This window comes from Tarenaya hassleriana, unplaced genomic scaffold, assembly GCF_000463585.1.
Source record: "Tarenaya hassleriana unplaced genomic scaffold, ASM46358v1 Cleome8, whole genome shotgun sequence".
Lineage (NCBI taxonomy): Eukaryota > Viridiplantae > Streptophyta > Magnoliopsida > Brassicales > Cleomaceae > Tarenaya > Tarenaya hassleriana.
This window is the reverse complement of record NW_010970490.1, coordinates 4194603-4206840: the sequence shown is the minus strand read 5'-3', so window position 1 is coordinate 4206840 and position 12238 is coordinate 4194603. Positions and strand designations below refer to the sequence as shown.

General features: G+C 37.7%; 4 protein-coding genes across 5 annotated transcripts in view; 1 reads left to right on the top strand and 3 right to left on the bottom strand.

Moving 5' to 3' along the window:
• LOC104802958 (transcription factor MYB122) overlaps positions 1-2830 on the bottom strand; it is a 7223-nt gene extending 4393 nt beyond the window's left edge. Inside the window, exons 1-6 of one of the 2 annotated variants that reach the window (XM_010526795.2) lie at positions 2562-2830; positions 1360-1551; positions 1046-1106; positions 440-560; positions 316-368; positions 105-185 (exon numbers count right to left, since the gene is read on the bottom strand). The gene's annotated coding sequence lies outside the window, so the exon portion shown is untranslated. Of the gene's footprint in view, positions 1-104; positions 186-315; positions 369-439; positions 561-1045; positions 1107-1359 lie in introns of both variants that reach the window. The other variant, XM_010526793.2, reaches the window with a different exon arrangement.
• A 591-nt stretch (positions 2831-3421) lies between these two features.
• Positions 3422-6590, bottom strand: LOC104802957 (biotin carboxyl carrier protein of acetyl-CoA carboxylase 1, chloroplastic-like). The gene is made up of 7 exons (XM_010526792.2): positions 6236-6590; positions 5514-5558; positions 5248-5414; positions 4814-5138; positions 4419-4490; positions 3868-3933; positions 3422-3718 (listed from the first exon to the last, which is right to left on the bottom strand). Exons 1-7 carry the CDS (start codon positions 6389-6391, stop codon positions 3695-3697), a joined length of 855 nt encoding a protein of 284 aa, XP_010525094.1. The 5' UTR covers positions 6392-6590; the 3' UTR covers positions 3422-3694.
• Positions 6591-6888: 298 nt separating this feature from the next.
• Positions 6889-8680, bottom strand: LOC104802956 (thioredoxin F1, chloroplastic-like). The gene is made up of 3 exons (XM_010526791.2): positions 8301-8680; positions 7346-7445; positions 6889-7235 (listed from the first exon to the last, which is right to left on the bottom strand). Exons 1-3 carry the CDS (start codon positions 8606-8608, stop codon positions 7101-7103), a joined length of 543 nt encoding a protein of 180 aa, XP_010525093.1. The 5' UTR covers positions 8609-8680; the 3' UTR covers positions 6889-7100.
• A 1780-nt stretch (positions 8681-10460) lies between these two features.
• The window catches only part of LOC104802955 (isopentenyl-diphosphate Delta-isomerase I), a 2815-nt gene continuing 1037 nt past the window's right edge, over positions 10461-12238 (top strand). The window contains exons 1-5 of the mRNA XM_010526789.1: positions 10461-10730; positions 11523-11578; positions 11722-11813; positions 12002-12104; positions 12227-12232. Coding sequence (XP_010525091.1) covers positions 10498-10730; positions 11523-11578; positions 11722-11813; positions 12002-12104; positions 12227-12232 — 490 coding nt within the window. The 5' untranslated portion in view covers positions 10461-10497. The remainder of the gene's footprint in view (positions 10731-11522; positions 11579-11721; positions 11814-12001; positions 12105-12226; positions 12233-12238) is intronic.

Genomic DNA, 12238 nt, shown 5'->3' with positions numbered 1-12238 from the left:
AAAAAAAAAAAAGAGGGAAACACCAAAGAGAGGTATCAGAATCAAAGAGCCAATCCAAGAAGAAGAAAAGGGTCCAAAGCTTTAAAAGTCAACTGATAATATACATGTGCGTTTCTTCATCATGACCACAATAGTTCTCTCAGTTTCCAACACTAATTCTGCAAAGCTTTGTTGGTGGAGTAGATCTATCAGTAAGAACAAGAATTCACACGTGAAAAAAACCAGAATGAGCTTAAGACAGAGAGCGTCTTTTCTCCTCAGCTTGGAAATAGATGCATGTCACAGTTTGTTAATCGTGTAGTGAGAAGTACTAACCATACAAGACATGGGTCATTAAGAGATCTATGCCAAAAAAAAAGACTTCATGTCTGCAAGAAAATATTAAGAAATAAGGCATGTCTTATGGATTCACAAAGTATCCGAAGCTAAAATTTGATACCTTGCATGTTCAATCTGCCATGTCCCTTTCCACATGTATCGTATGGTTCTGGAACCCCGACCAGTTGGTTGATCAAGAAGTAGCTTTAACCATCTCAAGACTGAAATATCTACCCAACTGTCTGATATCACCATGCAAAAACACTTTCAGTATATGATTCTATATTTTTACCGAAAAGAAATTCAGTAAGTTCATAAAAATAATACCGAACGATTGAACATACATCAGTTACCGACTTCAAACACATGGAATACCAAAACATTACTAAGTTCTCAAGTTCAATAACTGTGGCTAGCTAGAGCTGAACATTTTCCTTTTACATCAACTAAAGCTTGTATGGATCTTCCCAATTTTCTTCATGGAAATAAGACTGCCACGTCTGTCAAAGAACAAGTTATTTCCTATCATTCAGGAGTTAAATCCAAGTAACAGTAAAGTCATGCGCCAGACAAACCTTTCAAGCATTTTAATGAACATTTAAGTCGAAAGCTTTCATTAATTCATCATATAATATATGCATGTGCCAATTTCTACTCAAATGTTGTGAGAAAAAAAAAAGGAATCAGAGCCAGTGAAGCAATAAAAGAATCAACTATGAAGACTTACACAGAGGATGGCTTCCTTCTCGGTTTGCATTTCCTTATGCAAATTAGAGAGTCAGAAGGACCTTAACCCACCATTTCAATAGAAAATAACATCAGTCTAAAACTAAAAGTAGAGAAAATAAGTTCATTTTTATTTCTCACAAATGTGAACCCAGCTGCAGAACTTTTGTCCAATTCTTCCTATGCTTCCATGGCAACTCGGGTTTTATTTGTCGATTGTTACATCTACGAGTTCAGTGGATTTACTATGAATTCGAACATATAACTTCTAATGCTAATCCCCATCCCAGAAAAGGAGAATCAATAATCCCATACCTGTTCCATCTACCTCAATAATCAATTCTTTTGTTTAGTTCCAATCAAAACTAAGTTGTTGTTCACCAATCCCATCATCTCAATCGCATCATCTGTCGGTCATTGTGCTTCAAGCTCCTCGCTAAGCTCTGTTCCTTTGATCAAAACCTGCCTTCCCATCACAATCTTATCTGTCAATTTTCTACATGGCCACTGCCAGTCATCAATCCAAACAAGAAAACACATAAGACAAGGCCAAAAAAACAAGACTTCAATCTAACCACGGCAGGGAAACCATAGGCACCATAAATAAGAACTGCCGAAGCAACATGCAACTTGGAAGCAGTATAAACATAGTACAGCATCAAAGAGCTACTTAACAAAGTGGGCACAGTAATTAACCGGATATATTGATCAGTTCCCTACTGAGCAGAGACTATTCAGATCTCTCGACCAAGAAACCAGTGACTCACTTTCGGACATAAGTTTAACCCGACAGAGTGGTCTGCACACGAGAACTAACAGACACTATTTCATGTAGGGCCAAACAACAGTTATGTGAAGAGGACCAATTCTTCATCATTACACAAGAATTCATCAGGCGGTAAAGATATCAAATGTTTAGATTTCTGGTTCAACTCGATTCAAAGAAAGGAACAATTTTCCATAACCACCGTCCCGGGAAGAAACGATCAGGAAAGCTCTAAACTTTGTTTATGGGTCACAATAGAGTATCCGGGGATCATTTTGGAACAACATTTCCCCCAAATTTATGGCAGCGTAGCACATTTCATCCACAAACCACACTTCTACAAGAAGCAAACCCTAAACATACAGAGAAATTTCCTATGCAACGATGAACACCACTGGGTATTCCATGTGCATAAGAATCTGCGATGAACATGCACTGGATTTACACGGTAATTAAACACGAAATTGTTCTCTGTTGCTTTGAGATCCTGATCTGATGCACGACCACCCATCGATTTAATCCGTAAAGTAGAAGAAGAAAAAATTTCAAATTGCTAGAAACAAAAACCGCACGAAAAAGTCCCAAAAGAGCCAATTTGAACTCGCTTTAATCTACTTGTTCCATAAGCGCGTACTCTCTGGTCGACCATGTCCTCATCGTCACTCTTTTTTATAATTATCGAATAACCCATCACCATGGATCCCTCCTGTTTCATGCGCTGAAGCTCAAACTCAGATGGGTAGACAATTACCGAAAATAAAGTTTCCATCTTTTGGCAGGAACGAACTCCAAACTAAAGACGGGTCTGAACTCTGAAGCCTATGAATCACCCACGAAATGTCGAAAAAACAATACATCAGACATAACTATGAGAAAGGTCAAGGCTTTTCAAGCACAGATGCAGAGAAACATAAGCCCAAGACGGATGCTGGCATTGCAAAAACCATTGCTTTCCGTCCTTGCTTTTTAAGCTAAAGACTTCTCATCTTTGAATGCAAATTTCTTCTTCAACTAAAGAGAGACACGTTACGAGAGCGAGAGAGAGAGAGAGGGGGAGGAGCTCAGACACTCAAATATACCAAATCTCTCGCAGTAATTCCTCGATACACCAAAAAAAATATAATCCATTAAATTTTCTTCGAAAAGATCATATTACCCTTAATGAAATCGTATAATTATAATTATAATATCGTAATTGATTCTAAATACAATTACAATTGATTCTAAATATAACTGCAATTGATTCTAAATGAAATGACAAAAAATACATCTAATTGTTTACAAGATTTTTAGTTGTTATACGATTTTTTGTAGTCGTATGCTAGTTATATAACAGTCGTAGTCGTAAAAAAATATGAAAAAAAGGTTGTTTCGAATTTTTTAAACCCAAAAATCGTATAGAATTGAAAAAAAAAATTACTTTTTTTTTGGTGTATCGCTGAAATTATTGCGACACGTTTGGTATATTTGAGTGATTTCCCGCTCAGAAGATGGTTTATGTTAATCATAAACCCAAAGCACCTCCTGATTATTTCTTATTAGCCATATTATTTATATATTTTTTTCAGTATTCATTCGTATCTATTCATACAATTACTATTTGCAGAAAAAAAAGACAAAAAATATCAAATATTATCAAAGCTTCCATTTCAGTCAACCAACCAACCAGAATGCTTCCAAAACCAAACTAAAACGAGCCATTATCGCCCTGAAGATGAACTCTCTCTAAACACAACTGAACAAAAAGACAGTTCTTTAAAAAAAAATTTGTCCAACTGAACTCATCTCTCTGACCAAACCAGCCTAATGATTGCCATGAAAACATTCCCACAGGTCCCCTCATTCTTTATATGAACTCCTCCCCCTCCTCCTGGTGTTCCGAATCTATGGCTTAATCACAAAGAGAGGCTGGAAAATTTTCCAAAAAAAAAGGTTAAATATAAGTAAAGATTGCACGAATTAGTGATATCAAACGAGTGACGATTTGGTAGGTACACACGAGATTGTCCGGATCGAAGAGATCTAAAATCCATTTCCCAAATGGCAAGACTACTTACTGAGTCAACACTGACAGGCTTGCCATCCTCCGCGAGGATATCGACTATGGTTCCTGACTGGTCAGCCTGAAGAGAAAAGTTTCATGTCTCAAACCCAAAGATAAACTCGAGCAGAAAGACAAAATGAAAATCCGGTTTAGAAGGTCCTATCCAACCCACATGATGGGACATAATATGATACCAGTTTCACTATTTAGACTGTAACTTTCTCTTCTACCACTATTGCATGTGTAATTAGTTTTTGGCTCTTTCCAAGAAAATTTCAGGAATGCTGCTATCAAGAACATAGTCTTTGGTGAAGAGCAGAAGTTATCAAACTTAGGCCAGTTAAGTTAAACCCAGCTGAGTAGAGTGTATGTCGGAAAGGGTTTTTTTTTTTTTGTGTGGTTTCAACTGAACTGTAGTTAACCATCAACTAGCAATACGGTCGTTAACTGTCAGAACTCATGCTTGGAAAAATTACACATAAAGGAGAGACCAGACACAACAGACACAGAACAACGATAATCTGGAAGAGATGCTGACTCAAAATCAGAAAATTAGGAACTCACCTCTATTTCATTCATCAATTTCATGGCTTCGATGATGCATAGAACTTGTCCCTTCTGCACCTTATCTCCAACCTAAAACAGCAAGAACGGATGATATGAAACTAAAAACAAAATATAGTGCAAGTGAACATTTGTAGTTTTCAAGTTTTCGGATCTTGGCTATCCAGTAACGTTTTGTATCACTGGCCTTTTCATCTTTCACATTCATGAGATAACCTTAGCTTAGTGGAATAATAGTTAAAAGCAATTTTGTAAAGTTAACGGCTCAACTTAGGAGAAATTTGTAACCAAAATTCCAGAAGTGAAGCTTGACTGCATAGGGTTTCAGATATTTATAGCAAAATTCACCCTGTTAAAAACCTGAGCACAGGATCAAAATCAGCAAAGATCCTAACCTTTACAAAAGGTGGTTCAGTAGGTCCTGGACTTCGGTAAAAAGTGCCTGCCATAGGGCTTTTAAGGGTAGGAAGCGATGACTTGGGCGATGGAGGAGGGGATGCTGGAACAGATGGGGCCGGAGAAGAAGGAGCTGGAGATGCAGAAGGTGGAGCAGGAGGAGGGGAAGGTACTGCATTCATAAAAGATGGTTGAGTAGGTGGCTGCATCATCACAACCGGTGTAGGAGATTGTGGTTGAGGTAAGGCCTCCTTTTTCCGGATGACCAGTTCACAGTCGAGTTGTTTCAACTGCAATTCAACTACATCTCTTGAATCAACAAGCCTGCACCATGCAGAGTTAGTAGTTGAATAAAAACAGATACACCAAATATGCTTCAGACTAATGTTCAGATACGGAGAACTGGCAAAAAAACAAGGGAGAGTGTAATTACTTGACAAGATTTGTCACTTGAGTAAGGAACTCGGATATGGATTCTTCTGTAGCTAAAGCAGATGAGGAAGAAGATCCTTTCGATGGGTCGGTATCCTTTCCTTCAGTTGATGGCACTTCAAGTTTTGTGGATGGTTCTGAAGCATTTGATGATCCACCACCACCAACCTTTAAAGGCAGGAGGAGACTCCAGAAGGTAGTCCAGAACTGAAGAAATTTGGAGAAAAATGCATTTTCGTCACAAAATTCACTAGGAGAGCTGCTTACCTTGCTCGATTGCGCTTTCACCACAGAAATGCCATTCCGACTCGGCTGCAGGTTCCAGATGAAACAATTAGACACCAAAACCAGAAAGAAAGAAAAAGATTCTATAGAGGTTCGCCAAAGTTTAATTCACCGAAAAAGATTTCAAGAACTTTGCGCTTGTTTTCTGAGACAATTTCGAGGGAGAACAAGAATGTTACTCAACACATTGTTGGCTTGGACAAAACTTGAATTCAAGAGACTCCCTTTGTGGAAGAATATGATAGATTCAAATATGGACAAACATTTCAATCTATGAGAATTAACTACAACAATGTTAAACTATGAAACAGTAATGAACCTGGTTCTGGAGAACAACCAGAATTAAAGAACCGGAGTAGACATTTTCAATTGACAGAGAAGTGTTTCAAATCGTTTGAATCATAGACGAGAACTCACCCTTCACCTCCTGCGTGATCGAACTTCAATGTTTGATTTAATTTCAGTCTATTTGAAGACAAAACCCAGTAGGAATTTCCCCCAGATCACGAGAAATTGAAAATCGAACCATCCCAGTTTTCCGATTTGAAATATCATTCCCCATTTGAATACGAAATCGACAAGAACAGCGGAATCGAATTGCAAGCGCAAACATTCCATCAAAAGATGAGAACTTATGACAACAAAATGGCCACATTATACGAATTCTTCATCCAATTGGGGAACGAATCCGAAAAATCGCGTACCTTGGAGAGAAAGCGAAGCTTGGGCCTGGAAGAGAGGCGAAAGGAGACTCTGCGAGGAAGATGAGAACGGTTCTGGAGAGGGAAGCGCGACGTCGTTTTGGAGACGGCGGAGACGGAGGCGGCCGGCGATGTGGCTGAGAACGAAGAAGTCGCCATTTTTTCTCCTTCTTGCTCCTCCGTACAGAAGGTTATAGAGAGAGAGAGAGGGTTTTGCCTCTGCTTTAGGTATCTCGATGAAACCAAAGACGCGCGCAGTCACTGACAAGGGAGACGGAGCGCGTCTGATGCTATGAATACACTCGCTCTCTCATGTCGCCACGTGTCACCGCGGCTGAGATCTTCGCCCTGATCCGGTCTCTAACTCATCCCCCCATTGTCGCGGAGATTCGTTAATCCTCCCAAAGCCATCTCCTGATCATTTTATTCTTTTAATTAAATAAAACGGTCCAAACTGCTTCGAATTGTTACAATCTTCCTTCAAATGGATTAAAATATAACACGTGCTGGATTTGATGAACTATCCAGTTGGATTTTCCATGAATATTTTTGTACGAGTAACAAAATTAAATCGAATTGATAAAACAAAACCACGTGTTTTAATGATCAATACAAGAATTAGCAATCCATTCGTTAACGGTTCATCGCACAAGCAATGAAAAACACTCATTTCATCAAAACCATTCACAACACGTGTATATGGGATCATCAGAAGCAACATAGGGGCAAAAGTTTTCTTAGGCCCCCGTCGTGGATTTGGTGAAACAATACATAGATACATACATAACATGACATACATACATGGAAACAGTCATGTCCGGACGGCTGGTGATTCTGATACTTTATACAAACAGAAGAGGGAGGAGAATTAGCTCGACCTTGCTGCTTCAATGGCGGCGACTAAGTCTTCATATTTCGCCCCGGTCACTTCCTTTTCGATCTTGCCGTCCTTCAAAATCTTGAAGGTCGGAACCACCCTTATGCCTAGCTCCTTCGCCAATGGCTGCAAACCAGAAGAATTTCAAGATTTTGCGTGAAAAGAAAACAAAAACACCACGGAATACGAAGATCACTAATCCATGCATTTGCTATTTGTTTGAATCTTTCACAGACCCTGTTTTCTTGGTTGCAGTCAAGCTTCAGGAAAACAACGTCCTCGTACTTGGCTGAGAGCTCTTTGAACTTGGGTGCTATCACTTTGCATGGACCGCACCTGCATACAGCCAATGTGTCAAGAATTGGAAAGATCATGAGCTGCGCCAAGTTCACTCATCACTCTTGGGAACTATCATCTTTCAATTGAAACGATGCCAACGCCAATGCAGTGGAATACACACCAATGTGGGTGATAGAAGTTTGGTACTGAATATCAAAATGAACAAGAAAGCGGCAAAAAATACTCTCACACAAGCGCTAAACCAAAGTAAACCAGAGAAAACGCTAAACCAAGTAAACCGAAAATTACAAATCAAAGCTAAAACAAGAACATATATCTAATACACCAGCTGGTAAACTACTGAGGGCGGCGCAGGATCACCAAGCTGTAATGATGCTTTACTAATTCCTTGAAGAATTGCCAATTATGCCATTGATCCAAGGGAAAGCATCACAAATGGGCACACGAGATAAGATTTTTACAGCTATGACTATGGTCATCCACACTGTGAGAAGACAAGACGTGCTTAAGTAGAGATGGACAATCAACGAACCAGAGACAAATTCAAGAATTTCCTTAACCTATTCACAATGCCACAACACAACAATCTCCCTCCTCTGTGTAATCTCCATTCATGTCAAGAGAAAACACAATAGGAGCAAAGCAAACCAGAGCTTTTCTTCTGCATCCTAGAATTTTCTCACAGGACCCAACTTTCCATTTGTCTGCAACTCATGCGCAAATCAGAGATTTTGCATTCTGTCATTCATTTCTACCATCGTCTTCCTCCTCAACAAACAAATCTAGGGATAGAACCAGTCGAATCTAAACGACAACTACGAAGTTCGAGCAAGAGACGGCAATCAAACAAATAAGTTCAGATTTCTCACGACAGGGAATCTCTACTCGTACCACTGAGTGTACATGTCGAGGACGACGATCTTTTCACCGGCGGCTTTCACGATCGGCCAGAAAGTGTCCTTGTTCACCTCCGTCACCACACCGACGCTGACATCCACGGTCTCCACGCTACATCTCACCGCAGAGGAGGAGCCACCCCTCTTCCCGGTGACGAAGACACTGCTCGAGTGGAAACCACTCGTTCCGGCGCCGGAGAACGGTATCCGATGGTGTCTCACAGGTCCGGCACCGGAGTCGACCGGAGCCTGAGATCGGGCGACGGCCAGCGGAGAAGGAGAGAGACGGAGAGAGAGAGGCATTGCGCGAGGCGAGTGACGAGAACCACGGAAATGAAGGACAAATTTCGAGAAAGGGAAAAATTCTCAATTTGATTATGCTTCATCTGAAATGACGATAAGGCCCTCGAATGGGTTTGGGATATACTGGATATACTGGGGTATTGACGTCAATTCGGATTTCGACATCGATGAAGGCGAGGTGCAGATTGCTCGGGGGAAGATGACGACGACGATAATATATTAGCAAACTGAAATGACGTTTATACCCTCCATTGTCTATGATAATATAAAATACTATCATAAACATCTTAACAAATAATAAAATAATTATGAAATAAATTGAAAATAATAAAACAATGATTAAATTAGAAAAAATTATATATCTCAATTTGTTATATATGATATATAATAGTTATAAAACAATATCATTATACTATTTTTTTAATTAGATTTAAGATATATTGTATATTGATTAGAGATACATAGATGGATAAACGGTTATATTCGGTTTATTCGGTACGGTTAATTCGGTTTACGGTTATTTTAAATTTTAAAAAATCATAACCAAACGGTTTTTTATTTTTATTCGGTTTGAATCAATTCGGATATATATCGGTCGGTTCGATTAATAACCGAAATATCCAAATCGAATGTCCGTCTCTAGCTTAGATACCTGAGAAGTTTTTATTTTTGAATGAGAGTTTTTTCCTAATAAAATTTGTTTGAAATTTTGCTTGTAAGAAATATAATTTTTTATGTATGTTTTTAACTACAAAATTCTGCCATAATTAAAAAAACTAGATTAAACAAATATTGTTTGTTTTTTCGTTCGTTTGTAAACTCAAGAAATATATGTCCAAATTACAGAAAATAAACGTTAAACAACTAAAAAGATTTTTTATTCCGAAAATAAGGAGCAAATAAAAGAAATACTAATGCATATCCATTAATCCTAATGGCAGTACACCAATACCATAAGCGAGCTGTAAAGAAATACTAAAAAATTACTTAAATTAATTTCTTATAAATGGTTTAAAAACCCTGGATTTTAATTCTACTTTTTAAAATTTAATCTTAGCCATTAAACTGAAATGGACACAATAAAATTAAAATTCTTAAAATAGATGGATTTTTTTTCCAAATATATATCAATTAATAAATTTAATTCCAAGCTAATTTGTTTTAGAATTTAGTTTTTGTTTAGAATTATAACAAAATTCATGTATCGTATTATTTGATTTGGTTTAAAATGAATGCAAAGATTTCTTCAAATACTTATTTGTGGCATAAAGATTTTTTTAATATTATAATAAAGAAATTATGTAAAAGACAATCTAACATCAATAAAGCTAGGACTGTCTTCGAAAATTTTGAATTTTAAAATTAATATTTTACAAAAAAAACTCGATTTTATGAAACAAAAACTAATATTCTAAAAGTTATATTTGTATTTAATTTTTTGAATACTTTATATTAAATATAAATTTGATATTTAATTAATTTTAAAATTGGATTCAATTAGAATAAAATTAAAGATTATACTATTATCTATTCTATTTACTTTACTAAGCCATAAACAGCTGTAAAATTTTGGATTATCAAAATCGAAAATGGTAATCCGAATTTATAATCTATCTATCTAATATTATTGGCATTAGTCAATTTTGCTAATAATTGTAGTTAGGATTAGGAAGATGTAACTTTTATCCAACAGACAAAGGTCCGACCTTTCACGTTGGGAACATGCGAATTTTATATCACACAAAAAAAAACATGCGAATTTTATTTTTATTTATTTCTATATAAAATAAATAAATACAACAACCCTAAAGAAAACAGAATAAAAAGGCATCAACAGGCCACATGGATTTTTCAAATTATAAGTCCTGAAAGAGATCACATGCACTCAAATGTCTTCTTCATTGTTTAGTATCCCTTCCTTTCGCCTCAGATCCCCAGCCCTTCTCTCTCCTCCTCCGTCTTCCAGGTTTGACCCTCGGTCACTCCGCCCGATTCCATCCTTCTCCCTTCTTCCGCAGCGGGCATTTCCGTCTTTTCGGTGTTTCTCGTTGACCGCCATGGCCGATTCCGCCGTCGATTCCGGCATGGATGCCGTTCAGCGACGCCTCATGTTCGAGGACGAGTGAGTTTTCGATTACTTTTTCTCTTATTCCTGTATTCCGATTTTTTTTTACTTGTTTTGGATTCCTGGGGAAAACGAGTTCGCTTTTTTTCTTCTTTCGTGTGTGGCTTTTCTGTGGCACCCAATCGTGGAATTAGGTTTGTTTCCGTTCTCTGGGTTCCGACAAAATGGTGAAATATGAAGGAAAACTGACGAATTTAGAGATCTGGATTTTGGGTTTCTTCTATTGATTTCTTCTACTTATCGTTTTCAAAAAAAAAAAGTTATTCGCCCTTCGTCAAAACCGAAGAAGAAATTATTTTTCCTTTAAAAATGAATGAAACCTGTGTCTAATTTGTACAAATTTTGCTTTTTTCTTTTTTCTTCCGTTCACGTAGTCTGAAATTTGAATCGTGATCTGCGGCCAGATATCTTAAAGTCTAGACCTTTTTTAAAACTGGGTGGGTGGTTCCTTTCAAGACGTCGGCTAAGCTCTCTTCCCAGGTTTTTGGAATTCAATATGTGTAAGCAATGCATGCACACATCTACATACATACACCCATACATATACATGTGTATGTACGAGTGTGTGTATTTAAGAGAGATTTTAATGTATTTGTAGCCAAGCGGGTACCTGGGAAAAACTCCAATTCGCGGATGGTTACTTAATGCTTCTGCAGATGTTTTAATAACAAAGGATGAACCTTTGTTTTGATGGGAGTATTTTGCCATCGACATGATGAGAATTTATCCACCAAGTTGAATTACTTCATCGATTTACTGACTGTTGCTTTGATTCAATCTTTCTCGCAGATGCATTCTCGTTGATGAAAACGACCGAGTTGTGGGCCATGACAACAAATACAACTGTAAGTCAATCCTCTTCATTTCCCTCTCAGCCTCTTGTGGAAGTGATAAGCTAGTTTACCAGCTCTGATGACCTAATTCATCCTACTTCTGTTAATTTGGAATCGAGCTAGTTCAGCATTTTGATACTTTATAGAATCCGCAGGTCATCTGATGGAAAAGATTGAATCTGAAAACTTGCTACACAGGGCCTTCAGCGTATTTTTGTTTAACTCGAAATATGAGTTGCTTCTCCAGGTATTAATACTTATGATCTCTGCAGTGAATTATAAATCTACTTCATACCATCTTATGCTCTGATTATCCTATAGTTTTCTTCTGTTAGAATTCATAGAATGATAATAATCTACTTTTCCTTTTTGTTTTCCTCAAATGCTTGTTTTTTTCTGCCATTCTGTTGAAATTTCTTCGTGTCTTCTTGACAGCAAAGGTCGAAAACAAAGGTTACGTTCCCTCTCGTGTGGACAAACACTTGCTGCAGCCATCCTCTTTACCGGGAATCAGAGCTTATTGACGAGAATGCTCTTGGTATCTATCAGACAAACACACGTTCGAATTCTTGTTACTTGTTTGAAGTATGGTGTAGAGCTTCACGGATGCAGGAGCTACCTATCTTTACTCGCCGCATTGATTGATCATATGCTTACCAGGTGTTAGGAATG